We start from the raw sequence: 15,658 nt of genomic DNA, 5'->3' as shown, positions 1-15,658 counted from the left end.
ATGGAATAAATAAAAGGTGACCTTAGTAAATTTAAATAATCAAATGGTTAATATTGAAAATTAACACAAAATTAGTGTTATAACAATTCTATTTAATTAATATTTATTTAAAGTTGCGCATTTTGATGTGACGTCACATTTCTCAAACCCTCCCTCCCTCGTCACACATCGTCACAAATGTCTGACCCTCCTCCCCCCCTCGGTGCATGACGTCATTTATGGACGGCCCCAAACACAACGGTTCAAAACGTCCGCTGACGCCAAAACAAAACGGCGTAGACATAAATTTTAAGTTTAGTTTACTTGAAGTCATATTTTTGCATATCGCGCTAGAAATACACATTTAAAGGATGGAATTTGCTAAAAGTCACAGGCGGAGTTTGGCTTCTATATTAGGCGGGGTCGGGGTTTGCCATGTCCCACACATTAGGAATCCCGGGTGCATATTATACATTATTATTATTTTTATCTTATTTGTAAACTACAGAAAATAAATTGATAAAGGTGTCCAGTCTGGGGTGGGGGGGTGGGGCTGTCCCCCCGTGCCCCTCCCCTCCCAAACTCCCACCCATGGCTAAAGTACAATAATTAATTGCACCCGCATATTCAATATCTCAATCACTTAAGAGTTGTTTAGAAAACAAATAAAATACACACAGTTCACGATTTATTTTTTGGCGTCCGAGACAAATAATAATTTGACAAGGGGGGGGGAAAAAAAGTTTGTGCTTCGAGAAGCCGCCAAAGAGAGAGCATTTTTCTCCAACTTCACCGGGCTCAGAATTCCGAATGACCCGGCAAGTGACAAAATGCGAATTGACGATGGGTTCACGGTAGAGGCGGGCTTGCTGTGTGCACTGGCCAAGAATGCAATGACTCCTGACCCGTACAATTGTTTTGAGCGGGAAAAAAAGTTATTATCAAGGGCACTGCACACGGTTTATTTCAAGGTCTCAATGCAGCGGGCTATTCGCACGTATCAAAATCAAAGACTCTTCGTTTTTGTGCGCGTGTGTGTTGCCTTCGTGTATGCTTGCATGCACTCTGTAGCATGCAGCAATGCAATGCAGTATCTGAACAGATACATGTTATCTAGTGTAATTGTAGTGGCGTGTGATATGTTTTTTGTGCTACACAGGAAATATATATTTTTCCTGAACAAAATAATAAGCGTGGACAGTCACTTGTTTTCCTTTACATTTAAATCTAATCACATCCATGGTCATTCAGAGCTGACAGGCCATGGCGTTGTCAGAAGATATCAACTCAAACAAATCGGAGGAGCACACAATTGAGGACACTGTAAGATTCAAACGGGCCTGTGGGTTAAATACAGAGCACCTTAATGCATTTATCTTAATTGCAATACAGAACCAGACTAAACGGCTTAAACAATCATACGCATTAGATTTGTGTGTTCTGCACAAACCTCCTGCATTTACATTGTAAAAAATGTATATTCCACGATTCGTATGCAAACACTTTCTCACAAGACTAGTGATGGTTTGAATGGAAATATGGAAAAACTGGTTGTGTTCTTGAGAAAATTGCAGCAATTCATCTTTCAGATTTAAAGCTTTGTTGCATGCATGAGATATCGTATGTTATGACTACAATATGCGTCTTTTCCTATTTCTAATTCTCAGTCTTCCATTGCAGAAATGTAAGCAGAAATAGCAAATGAGGTGTAGATATGTTTCCTAGATTCATGAGCTGTGGATATCTGAGTTTGTGTTTGCAAAAGCATTAAAAGTAAATTATACAATAATTGTTTACATTGAAACGCAGTTGATTTGATTTTTTAATCCGTCTTTTACACACGACAAGAATATGTCACAACTTTATACTGTGCTGCGAAACTCATTTACAAGGGATAAAAAACAACTCACATTCATCAAAAAGACATTGGCCGTGAAAATATAAAAAAACATAGATAACATATTCTTAGGTTTTTTCGGTAAAGTCACGTAGGTAAAACATCAAAATTAATGAAAATAAAATAAAACAAAAATCACGACGTTTCGGATTTTTGTTTTATTTTATTTTCATTAATTTTGATGTTTTACCTACGTGACTTTACCGAAAAAACCTAAGAATATGATTCCTTGCAGTCACGAAAGCTTCAAATCTAAAACATAGGTAACGTTTTGGGAAATGGTCCCTCTTCTTAGAATGAAATCAAAACGTACTGTAGTGTAAGCAATGATACATATGTGCATCATTATTGAATTAAGTGCACTGTGAAAAACATTCTAGTGAGTACATCCATAATACACGTTTTTTGGGGTTAGATCGCGTAAATATATAAATGTGTCATTAAACCCGCCACCACCCGACACAGCCAATTAGTAAGATTTGTCACGTCAGCATGTTTTGTTTTTCCAAACATCTGGGTACTACTATTTTAGTTCACACAATCGACAGGAGGTACAAGAACAATAGGCTTACATAATTCGCATGCATAATGCACGTTTATTACCATATACCTAACCCAACCAGCGATGGATACCCATTGTCATTAAAATGCATTCATGAATCTCCCCACTTCGCTCAAGAAGGGCTCACGAGTGATGTCATCACATCTACGCCTCTATTAAAGGAACGAAACAGGAGGATTTCTCCGCAAATCTGGCTGTCGCCTGATGAAGCTGGTTGTAATTACTGGCGAAACGTCGTACTCACATTGTAAAGGTTGTGGCTTTGCTCTCCAACACACCAGTGTGCTGTACTAGTAACGATTTGGCATGTTCAAACCTTACTAGTTGGCTGTGTCGGGTGGTGGCAGGTTTAACGACACATTTATACATTTACGTAATCTTACCCAAAAAACCGGTATTATGGATGATATTGGTTGCGACAGCCGACGTATTAAACTAGTGAGTACATGTTCACACATGTAAACTTTAATGAAATATGAAGAAATTAATACACTGATAAATGCCTTGAAAATGAAATTCTAAAATATTGGGAGTGATTTTTTAAAGTATTGTGTAGATATGTATTTTGAATAATGTATGTTCAGAAATTGCATGTGAATAACGTATAAATGCCATAATAGAGATTTTGTGGTTAGATCGCGTAAATATAAATGTGTCGTTAAACCCGCCACCATCCAACACAGTAAATTGGAAAGGTTTGTCACGTGAACAAAACATGCCAATTAGTTACTAGTACAGCACACCGGTGTGTTGGAAAGTAAACCCACAACATTTATAATTCGAGTACGACGTTTGGCCCGCAATTTCAACTAGCTTCATCAGATGACAACCAGAGTTGTGGTGACAGCCTCCTGTTTTGGTCGTAAATAGAGGGATAAATATACTGTCATCACGTGTGGCGGGTTTAACGACACATTTATACAATGGGAACCTCATTTGCCAGTAAAAATATGATTATTGGTTTTTTACCCTTCTATCTGGCAACAAAACTGACACCTTTTTACAAGGAGTCATGTTTGCATAGACCGCAATACCTGCAGTCATAATACAAACAAAAGAACATAACTCTGATAATGTGTACTGTCCTTGAAGTTGATTGGTGCGCCTTTTGGCGTCATCTGGTCCAACCCATGTGAGACTAGGCTCTAAGGAAAGCTGTCTCGGGTGTGGACCAATCAACTTCAAGGACAGTGCACATTATCAGAGTTATGTTCTTTTGTTTGTATTATGACTGCAGGTATTGCGGTCTATGCAAACATGACTCCTTGTAAAAAGGTGTCAGTTTTGTTGCCAGATAGAAGGGTAAAAAAACAATTATGACACATTTATAATTAAGCGATATAAACCAAAAACCTCTATGGATAATATTGGTCGAGAAAGCCTCCGTGTTAAACTAACGGACACATGCATTTATTAGTTAGATTTGTGAAATGTAATCCTAGAGATTCAAAAGCGTGATTACGTTTGTAATATTGTATGGGAAATGAATAGGAGATTCACACATTATAATGAACACTGGAAACTTTACAAAGTTACATCAATAATGTCCAGGTCAGAAAACATAAAATCTGGTCATCATCGGTGCCAGTACTGTATATTTTCTAAGTGAAAAAAATAAACACGCAGATTCGCTTCTGGTTGCTAACGGTGTATTTATTTACGATGATGGAGTGACTGCAGTGGATGGAGACCTTTAACTATTAAAGCCTCCTCTGTTTTCTTGCAGTTTTGCAAGGTTCTTTTGCCCAGTATTTAATGTATTTAATAAAACACTTCGTAAACAACGTGAGATTAAGGGAACGGTCAGGACAGATTCTAGACTGCCATAATGAGTGCGTTACAGATAACATCCCCGCGTGGGACATCGCTTCCTCAAAAGGACATCAAAAACACTGTGTGTTCCACGCTTCGTGATGGCAGAGGACAATGCTCAAATAATTTAATGAAGTCACGGTAATTTGTTCAAGCAAAAAAAATTACGAACAGGAGTGAAATACACATCACATTGAGGTTATCCTCATTAAAATTCTAAACTAAAACGAAACTTTTTTTTATTTTACTAGGTAATGTCCACTGAGCTCCATAACTCTTTTTCAGAAGCGACCTGGCCACCACAAATGATAGCTCAACTAATTGACTTATCGTGCAGAAATTTAAAGCAGCCAAATACTCTAAACGCAAGTTGAACCCAAATGTGGTGGGAAAATGAGACTTAAAATATTGATTTATACTGGAGGAATCCCATGAGCTATATAAAGCTCTTCTTTCATAGGTGTTCAGGAGGGGTGGGCAAGAACGTTACAACGACAATACTGAAACATGATAGAAGTGCAAAGTGCAGTAAAGGTAAACAAATCACCCAAATACATACAAATATAACTAAACCATCCCTATCCTACCAGGCAAAAACCAGAGGGCCTGGAGAAAAATCCGACACAACCCAGTGGGAGAGAAATATGTAAATTCCAAAAATACAGGCATCAGGGTCGAGATCGAACCCACGACATCTGTATACCAGGCGAGGTAGTTAACTCTAGATTTGAAGCTTTTGTGACGGCAAGGATTCATATTCTTAGGTTTTTTCGGTAAAGTCACGTAGGTAAAAAATTTAAATTAATAAAAGTAAAATAAAATAAAAATCACGACGTTTCGGAGGCAACACAAGCTTCCGTCTTCAGGTGGAACCGTCACAGCACGATAGCTGTATCAAGTGAGAGAGATTCCAAGAAAACAGTCCTTGTATATATTAGTTAACATCTCACCACCTTGGAAATATGTCTATGCGACGATGCCTCGTACGTCCGGTAATACTGCAACAATTGCAGAAAATGTGCTTGCTAGAGCTATACTCACCAGAAAACGTCTTTAGCTCAAATGGCTCTTTTCCTCTCCAGCATAATAACACCTCCACCTGCTTCACAATCAAAACCTTTCCTTGATCTCATGCGATTATAGCCTTCAATGCGCATGATGAGTCGTAAAAGCTACTTCATTATCCATTTGTTCACAAATATGTCAGACCTCAGAGTTGGATTGCATAGCAGTGTCCATTAATAGTACTTAAAAATGTAATCAATGTAAAAAGTTAGGAATGTTGACCAAAAATATGAATATACACAGGACTGAATGCACATTCCTCATTGTCAACAACTATGAAGGAGCAAGAGCTCACAAAGTACATCTGCCTTTACCATTCTTGAATACATTGAATAGAAAATCCCGTTGTACTGAAGTAGTTTGTATACCAATATCGAGTGCAATAAAAAGACACATCACAGCAGGTTGGAGTGCTTTTGACAAAACTGAACATGATCATGATAATTGACATACCATTGAGCCTGAAGACAGTTAGCAATCAGTGCGTACCTACTGCTGTGACATGGTTCAGAAACAAAGTTATTCATGGCACATCGAGAAGAAAAACTGAAAAACGTGCCAAGAGGCATGGACTTATATTGAGAGGCAGAAAGAGGAAGACAAGGAATAGAGAACATAAGCATGCTAAAAATAAAATTATCACGACGTTTCGATTGCAACACAAGCAATCATCATCAGGTGTGAAAACCACAGCAAGGAAATTTTTGAAAAATAGTGGCGGTTTTTTCTTAAAGTCAGCACCACGGACAGCGACTGGCGGTTGTTCAGACGGATGAGTCCATCTATGCTCGGAACGAAGGAGGGGGGAGAGAAGGAGAATGGAATGCGGTCTGAAAGTCACCGTAAACGTGAACACAATCAATCATAGATGGTCTCGTCCGTCTGAACAACCGCCAGTCGCTGTCCGTGGTGCTGACGTGAAGAAAAAAACCGCCACTTTTTTCAAAAAATTCCTTGCTGTGGTTTTCACACCTGATGATGATTGCTTGTGTTGCAATCGAAACGTCGTGAGAATTTTGTTTTATTTTTATTATTTTATTATTTCCCTTTTACGTGACTTTACCGAAAGAACCAAGAATATGAATCCCTGCAGTCACGAAAGCCTTAAATCGAAATTTAAGCATGCTAATGGCAATCAAACCTGCTTCGGTCAAATTGGGCTCAGGTAGGATACGTTGCGATGAGGAATGATGTTCTGGTGATCAAGAACAACGAGGAAGTGACAGCCAAGGAAAGAAACACATCGGAAAGAACGTCGACTTAAGAAGATGGAGGGATTCCAGCAGATCATGTGGAGCTGCTGGCTATATTGTTGTTGCATTGCAAGTTTGTGAGAAGGCAGTGGCTTGGGGAGGCCTTCATCCAGCAGTGGATTGAGCACGGCTGATGAGGATGACAAGCAAGTGTGATATATCACGAGTAATTTTGTGTATCTTATAAACCACATCATCTACACCACACACGAAATAAAACCCTTTTGTACAACTCCAAATTAAATTTCGATTTAAAGCTTTCGTGACTGCAGGGATTCATCTTCTTGGTTCTTTCGGTAAAGTCACGTAGAAGGGAAGTAATAAAATAATAAAAATAAAACATTATATTACTTCCCTTCTACGTGACTTTACCGAAAGAACCAAGAAGATGAACTCCAAATTAGGTACATTGTTGTCCCAAGTGTAAAAAAAAAACTATATACGGATCTTTCAAAGGTAGCATTTGACATTTTCCAACCTTGTGAAAAACCAAGACAGTTGGTGGTGGAAGTGATATAGCCGCAGCAATGGATAGATGCACGAGCTAACCTCGCTGAATTTAGTGCACCTCGTGGGGAAACAGTGTGCAACATATAGATGGAAAAGTGTGGCGTGCAAGGGTAAGTCACGTCGCCATTCAATTTCTACGAGCACGTGATGGATGTCTGTGGAACAATGAACCCCATTCTATGAGGCCCAGAAGGCAGCCGTTGCATCTATTGGAAATGGTGAAACACCGGTCAATAGCGAATGAAAGAGAGGCAAGAAAAAATGGAGATATGGTGAAGAAGGTTGCTGCCAAAGATGCCTTAAAAAAACAACAACATGTTTTTTACACTCACATCTTACAAGAACACAATCACAGATAACAGTTTCATTTGCATATTTTGGAGTCCATCCATTACCCATTTCGAATTGATAATTGTTGAAAAATGTACACCACCACGTATGTTAAAAAATTCTAAAATTAAACAAAAAAATCAACGGAATTGTTTCATCCATGCAGCATGGCCACACTTGTCAAAAAGAAATCCCCCCCCCCCCCCAATCAATTACGTTGATAAAGCCTGGACTCGGCCTGGCTGATATTTGAACACCGAGACGAACGTTGGGTCAGATAACATCCTTAAAAAAAAAATGTTTTTTGCATCGACGCACATCTGATTGCTCTCTTGGCCTCGTGTCTTACCATCAGCCTGGGGTAGCTGGCGCAGTCCAGGCTCCTGCTGCGCCTGCTGAGCAGCGTGGCGTACAGAGCTTCCTCCTCGTCGTCTTCGTGGCTTGAGTGGCGTCCGCGGCGTCCTCGGCAGTGGCTTCCGGCAGGCAGAGCTCCCTCCTCCCTGCGAGACAAAAGACAAAAGGGGGTACCTCCCCCCCCAATATGGCATTAAAACAGAGGTCGCAACCGGGTACCCGATACCCGTACCCTACCCGATACTCGGCTACCCGTACCCGGCCGGGTACGGGTACCCGTTTGTGACCCTGGTGCGGCCGGGTACGGGTACGGGTAGGCCGTGAGTCACTGGTGAGTCACCGTTTGTCACTCATTTCCCAACCTCTTGTCTCTTCTCACAATTCAAGTTCCTAGAATCAATCCACCCGCGCCTGCAACATGGCTTCATCCCAGAGGTCGCAATCAAGTACCCGATACCCGTACCCTACCCGTACCCGGCCGGGTATCGGGTAGGGTACGGGTACCCGTTTGCGACCCTGGTGCGGCCGGGTACGGGAACGGGTAAGGAATCAAAATCCGTTTGCGACCTCTGCCTTAAAATTACTTCATCGGGCAAGGGCTGTCAAGCGAGCACCTACGAAGGCTCGCACGGCACACGAGGTGTTTGGTGGTACCCAACGTCACGCCTTGTCTCTCCCTGGTGTTGATGTTTTTAGACACCGCACCGGGTACTCGTTTGAGGCCGAGTCGACCTAAGGAGGGATAGCCACGGCTCAGATGATCGTGAATGTTGTTGGCCGTGAGCGGGAATCGAACTCGAGTCGCCGGGTTTGTCGTGCAGCCAGGCAGACACACACGCGCAAAGCACAACACAACATGCGTGTGTCACAACACAACCGAGGCTCGGCAAGTCCTTTGATGGTTAGGTGCTTGGCCTGCGCTTGATCGATTCTACATGTGGTTTCACAATTAGTATATTGCTGGGGATCCTGCCGTGGTGCAAATGGCTGGCACAATTGTACATGCAATCAAGAAGTCGCCAGTTCGATCTCTCGGACAGGAAAGTTGAAACAATATCTTTAAATCCCACCACCTACAGCAGTATAAACGGGTACAGTTAGTGGATGGGCAGGGTGCGTGTGTGTTGGGGTTACAGTGTAGGTCCCCCTCCCTTCTTCCAAGATGCTGTCCAACGTAAGAAGAGTAGGCCAAAACACTCCCCCGGAGAAGCTCATAAAATGCACGTGGCTCGAGAAAAAGCAATTCCATGGGTGCACTTTATAACCGCCATTATAATATTGCTGGACCCCCCCCACGCCTCCCATAGGCTTTGTGAATTGTCCTCAACGTTTATCATTCATGGTGAAAAGACTACGGACGATACCATCCACCAAGCATGTGGACTAGATGTTGCAAGCCATGCTTTTAGATAAATTGTAGAGTAGTATATTGAGCTGTAAGCACTTAACCTTACAAGCCACTGTGGTGGCCGTGGATGGTGCTAATCAGATTGAAAAGTGAGCAGCAAGCACATGGGAAGGGCGTTTTGGTTCCTGTGCCTACGAATACTGCAGAGGCCAAGAGCCTCGGCAACCTCGAGGTGCCGTGTAAAGAGGAGAGCTATGTCGAGGCAGATGCACTCTGGCACATTGAGTCAAAACCCTCGTAACGGTGAAATGTCACGCTTGTCACACTCTATTCCAGCATCATTTTGATAAACTAGGCTAAAGCCATTTAACATAATGACTCTTTACGAGTACATTGGGGAAGTACATGGGACACTACCAGCACCACCACCACCGTATTTGCCCAAAGCAAGTAACGTGCTTCTTGCCGTTGAGCAAAAAATAAGCACAAGACCCAAGACACACGCTGGGCAGACACGTCGATGCCTCATACAGTGTGTGTCTGTGAATAATTACAGTGTAAGCAAACACACATGCGTGTCAGCGAAATTGATAAGAGAGAGAGAGAGAGAAAAACCCATCACATTGAACCACACACAAACCAGCATGCATCTCTGCACAAGCTTAAACATGAAAGCATGAATAGGGACAATGCAAAATTTTCAAAATGTGTGCAAGTAAAACGTGGCCAGGCAACACATTATTGCATAGACTTGTGACGGAGTCTATAATTTGAATTTCCAATCAAGAGATAGCTCGAGTGGTCTCAAAATGTGGTTGCTTTATTGCCTGCTAACATATGCGTGCAAACGCAGTGGTTGGTCAAGCTTTCCCTCCGTTATTTCACTTGCTTATTTCAAATCTGGCTTGGATAGATAAGAATGAGGCTTAATAGGATCAGTGTTAGGCTAAATAGGAGATAAAGTCTTTGTAAATGGTTAAATTAATTACTGTAGTGAAAATGTTCAACTTTACAAATTGCTTACGTGGCAAAGTCATTTCTGTGTACATGCATTGTATATTTTTTAATTATAAGCACACACAGAATGTTGCCAATGTTCACTAACTTATGCAAGGGGCATGCTAATGAGTGAATCAAATTGTATGGGATTGATTTATAACACATTTACCGAGGTGGGGGGGGGGGGGGGCGATGACAGAATCCAACCATTGAGATACGAAGATGCTAGCCCACACCCTGAAGAGACCAGTTTTTACTTTTGTTGTCGCCCCTTCTTAGTTCCCTGCGATATATGTAACAGGGGGCGGGGGGGGGGCTGAGCTAATGAACGCGGGCAGCTGGGTGAGCACGTGAGGCCCGTTGCTGCTGGAAGCAGTCATCTGTCCGTGCAGTGACAGGGCGACCGATAGGTAGGTGCGCGTTCTACTCCAAACATGTTTCAAGATTAACAACAGCACTGAGCACAGGACACACACACACATAGCCGTCTCAGCCCATACGGTTTGCCCCGTGTTCTTGTACAGGGAAATTGAGTTTGCAGGTCCTTACGGCGTACAGCCGTTTCAATATGAGCAAACGTTATTTTTGGGGGGGTCAATTTGTTTGTGTTTCTCCCTTGTGATGGGATTTTGTATAGGATGAACGTTGGGATTCATAAGGGGCACGGGGTGGCCAATAAGGCCTGAATTGATTCGGGGTTGACAGGTATGCACGAAACACACGACACACATTTGTATATGTGCACACACACACACAATGGTTGACCCTTTCAAAGATGCGTTCGGGCTCTGTAATGCCTCTTTTCGCAAAGCATGTCATCGAGTGAATTAAGGCGACTCCTAACGAAGGATGGAACACTTAAACGGTCTGTCCATCACAGAACTGTACGCAGTAGAGCAGAGACAAAGCAACGGTATAATGAGAACTCCTCCATCAAGAAGACTTTGATTATTGAGAAGTCAATGATGAGGCGAATGTTGACCCCCCCAAATTATTACTTAAAGTACAAATTACAGCATGTCAACAATCGCCAGCGCACGTGTGCTTCTAATGACTATAGTAGTGCAAACTCGGTTTCGAAGCTCGAAACACACAAAGTCCGTCCACCGATCTCAAGAGCAATATCTAAATAGCTCGAATCGATGAGTGCATATCGGATCTCAACACGCCATCAGCGAGCGTGCCTTTTTTTCGTCCATCACACACGCAGTTGTCAAAATACAGACCGCAACTTAACAGCAGCAACGCGATCTGCATAGATCCATAATGTTTTTCCTTCACCGCACCGTACACAGATCATGTTTTACTCTCGCAAAAGAAATCAATGGAGATCAATTTGCTTTGAACTGTCCACGGGGAGCGTGGCGAGTGTCATGTTTCTACTTAGTTGGTGCAGACCGCATTCACTGATAGAATTGTGTTTTGTCTCTCGCCGCCTTTTAAAAGGAAAGGGCCTTTTTATTTTATTTCACTCGCCCCTTCAAGAACTGCTATTCACTCGCAGCACTCGAAAAGGTTGAACGCTTTAAGACAATTATAGAAACGGATAATTGTAATGTTTAAAATAACAATACACATTAATGCTACTCCGTTACATTAAAAAATATATAAAATCAGGGTTTACACGACACGTCCACGCTTCAGTTTGCCTACTTTGCAATAAAATAAAAGTCAAAAGTGCCTTCAATGAAGTGTCCATTAAATGTCTCAACATAAACACAGTGTGTGCGCACATGGCAGCAGGAGATTCAATGAATGCCACGTGCAACAATGCAGAACGTACTTATTACATTTACAGCATGCGGTGCATACTTTATTTAAGAACATCTGGCAAATTACCTCTAATACGGCACGCGAACCTTTGCTTGCAAAAAGAAAATCTCGTCACTCACCCAGTCAGCAACATTTTACAGTTAATGTCCCCGTGACATCTCGCATGGTTCCCCATAGCCCACTGCCACCAACACCAACAACAACACGTAACAGCGGGGGACAATGACACGCGATTTCATCCCGCATCCATCCTCGCTCCGACCGCATCATTCGGAAGAGCCCGTGCGTGATGCACAGCGCGCACGGACGAGAGACATACTCACATCAGAGTTATCCACGTGTTTGGATGCCCATGGTTTGGGAGCATCGACTCCCGGTTGGCCGGGGTCACCCCCAGGGCCAGCTGAATGACAGGTAAGAATTTCTTGTATTTCATGCTTCAGTCGTAGACCCTGGTTAAAAGCAGCAGCAGCAGCAGCCAAGCTCAGCCCCAAAAGCGAGGCCGGCTTAGAGACTCACGGCAGCGGTGTCTCGTGCGCCAACAGCCACATGCCCATTCGCTTGTCCGGACGCAAATGAAGAAGAAGGAAGGAGGAAGAGGAGAAGAAGAGGACGAACCCCCCCCCCCCCAAAAAGTCAACTGCTCGGTCTGCGTGCTGCAGACTCCGGCTGCTGCATCTGGATCGAGGGTCTCTCCCACCCACCCACCCCCGTCCACCTCCTCCTCCTCCTCCCCCACACACCGCCGCTTCTTGTCGCACCGAGCGCCGTGGCAGAAGACAAGAGCGGCTGCTGCAGCTTCAGTGGCGGGGGGCCTTTGCTGCTGCTGCTGCGGCTGCGGCCGCTGCTATAGCGGCAGCGGCGCTCGATGCAGTGCGGCGTAACGACGGCGAGCGCTCTGCGCTCTGCTGCTGCTGCTGCTGCCGCCGCCACCGCTGTAAATCATCGCGGACAAAGCATTTTCTTCCCACGCGGCTAAAAATAGCCAAAGCCGAGAGGGAGTCGCTCACCGGCCACAGAAGCCAGCCCCACCACCGCCACCGCTAGCACCCACCCACCCCCCCACCCCCCCACCACCCCACCCCCCCACCACCCCCCGAATACGTGATCGTGTCGATCAGGCGGCGGTGTGCCAAAACGCTCCCCTAGCTTGCACATGAATAATGAAAATATTCTAATCCTGGGAGAATTGGAAGACGTAGCAGATGTGACGCCACGCGCGCGGCCACTCTTTTATCTGTCGGCAACACATGGGGTGGAAGGCTAGGCCAAAAAGATTGTTGTTTCTCTATAAAGATAATGCGGGGAGGGGGGGGGGTGTTGCTGATGCTATTAAAATAATTTTCTTACAGAAGGCCGGAACATTGTTGAATTTATGCACGGCACACGATCCTTCCAAAGCACGGAGGGATAATCTTTTCACAATATGATCACTAAAATAATTTCACGGTATCAATAGAGCTTAGGCATTATACAGATTATGTACAGTATTTCAACGCATGCATGGGAGAGGCATTGTATGCTAATTTTTGCAACAGAACAGGCAAAATGTATGGGATAATAGCGGTAACTAAAACTGTAAAAGTGATGACACCAGGATACGAAAATAATGTCAGAAATGTGTATGTTGTACATCTGTGCTGTATGTTATATAGACAGTCGTAAAAGATATTGACTCTTTTTATGTCGCCACCAATTCTGAAAGCCTTTATTCAATTATAATATTTAAAAAGGGCTTTTTCATTTATCAGGTTTTATCTTGTTAATGCACACTCTTAAATATATCCCCCTCGCGCGACCTCACACACATACACACAGGACGCACAATTTAGAGGATATCCCACATCATCAATAACAGTCTCAGCATACCTTGTGACACGGGGCTCACAGCGTTGATGTCGAATTCTAACGCAGCGTGCTCTCTATCAATATAAACGTTGAGTGATAACGCGGCCGTGCGCATTGTTAAGTGCTGAATCTTTCCTTCACTCAGAGTTACAATGCTGATTGTGCAGCCCGCAGTGTATTGAGCATTCTCTATTAATTGTTATTGCATTATCTTGAAATATACTGCCCGTTTTGGCACACTTTTAGACTATCTTGACGCACATTTTCCCCACTATGATTACACTATCGCATGTAATGCTTAGTGACTGCTTGAAAAGAAGAAAGAAATGGTTTAAATGTTTCACGGAGCTCTCTACAATGCACCGAGACAGTGATAAACACGACGAAGTTAAGTTTATTTAAAAGATAGTCCTCCAAATGCAGGCCATAATTATCAGACTAGCACTGAAATTACACTAATGTGTAAATGTAATCAGCGTCAATATATTAATACCGGTATATAGCACATCTGTTTTTAAAAAAATTGTCACAATATTTTCCTAAAGTTATAAAATGTGTGTATTTGAAGCAAATTGTGATTTATGAATTTCGAGACTTTTTATTCACTTGAAATTAGTACTTTTCAAAAAAACACACAAACAATTCAGAATGTTTATAGCAGTGTCAACATTATCTTGCCAGCATGAACACTCTTGCTTATTATCATCCGTATACCTGAGAACATTTTTCATCAACACTCACATCACAACATCAACGTTGTTTGCCACGATCAGTTTGGTGTATGTGCTGAGTTCAGCTTTCAGTAAGCCACTCATGACCATGGATACTTTAGTTTTCTATGCAGTATTGTTCCTTTTATACCATGATTTCACTGAAAAGTATCTGTATATTGTATAGCAAAAAAAAAACATCTGATAATGCATTGGTAGTAGTGCACAATTACAAATAATGCATATTCCACGCATTCTTCAGAATCAAAATTTGTATTTATACTGGAGGAATCCGATGAACTATGAAGCTCTTTTTCGCAGACGTTAAGTATACGTTCTTAAACAACACTGCCCTGAAGAGGAAAAAAATGTAATGGGCAACGTCTTTGATGATGTCCCTTCTTCATAGTAGAGCGATCGAAGGGTCATTGCCAACAACGTTAACTATCTTATATATTTCGATTTAAAGCTTTCGTGACTGCAGGGATTCATATTCTTGGTTCTTTCGGCAACGTCACGTAGAAGGGAAATAATAAAAATAAAAATAAGAAAATTCTCACGACGTTTTGATTGCAACACAAGCAATCATCATCAGGTGTAAAAACCACAGCAAGAAATTTTGGGAGCAGTTACATTGGAGAAACCAAACGACATGTCTCGGACCGCATCCGTGAACACAAAGCAGACCTAAAACATGGTCGGACCAACACCTCAGCCGTGGCAGACCACTGTTATAATTCAGTGGGCTCACGTGACATTGACTTCTCCAAGACAGAGGTTCTCTGCAAGCCATCTGGCTACCATGAGAGATTCGTTCATGAGGTTATCCACAAAAACAAACACAGAGACAATTTCAACCGAGAAGATGGATTCTGGCTTAGCAATCATTGGAAGGATTTGATAAACCATTTCGGGTCTTAATTGATTGTGTTCACGTTTACGGTGACTTTCAGACCACATTCCATTCTCTTTCTCTCCCCCCTCCTCCATTGCGAGCGTAGATGAACTCGTCCGTCTGAACAACCGCCAGTCGCTGTCCGTGGTGCTGACGATAAGAAAAGAACGCCACTTTTTCCAAATTTCCTTGCTGTGGTGTTCACACCTGATGATGATTGCTTTTGTTGCAATCGAAACGTTGTGAGAATGTTATTGTTTTAATTTTTATTATTTTATTATTTCCCTTCTACGTGACTTTACCGAAAGAACCAAGAATATCTT

General features: G+C 42.6%; 1 protein-coding gene across 3 annotated transcripts in view; it reads right to left on the bottom strand.

The window, feature by feature from the left end:
* Positions 1–12,412, bottom strand: part of TJP2 (tight junction protein 2) — a 389,609-nt gene extending 377,197 nt beyond the window's left edge. For all 3 annotated transcript variants that reach the window (XM_078862279.1, XM_078862275.1, XM_078862278.1), the window contains exons 1-2: positions 12,206–12,412; positions 7,758–7,908 (exon numbers count right to left, since the gene is read on the bottom strand). In XM_078862279.1, the coding sequence (XP_078718405.1) occupies positions 7,758–7,908; positions 12,206–12,318 (264 nt within the window). In that variant the 5' untranslated portion in view covers positions 12,319–12,412. The remainder of the gene's footprint in view (positions 1–7,757; positions 7,909–12,205) is intronic.
* Positions 12,413–15,658: the final 3,246 nt, after the last annotated feature.

The sequence above is a fragment of the Lampetra fluviatilis genome, chromosome 13 (assembly GCF_964198595.1).
Source record: "Lampetra fluviatilis chromosome 13, kcLamFluv1.1, whole genome shotgun sequence".
Lineage (NCBI taxonomy): Eukaryota > Metazoa > Chordata > Hyperoartia > Petromyzontiformes > Petromyzontidae > Lampetra > Lampetra fluviatilis.
This window is presented reverse-complemented; position numbering and strand designations above follow the sequence as displayed.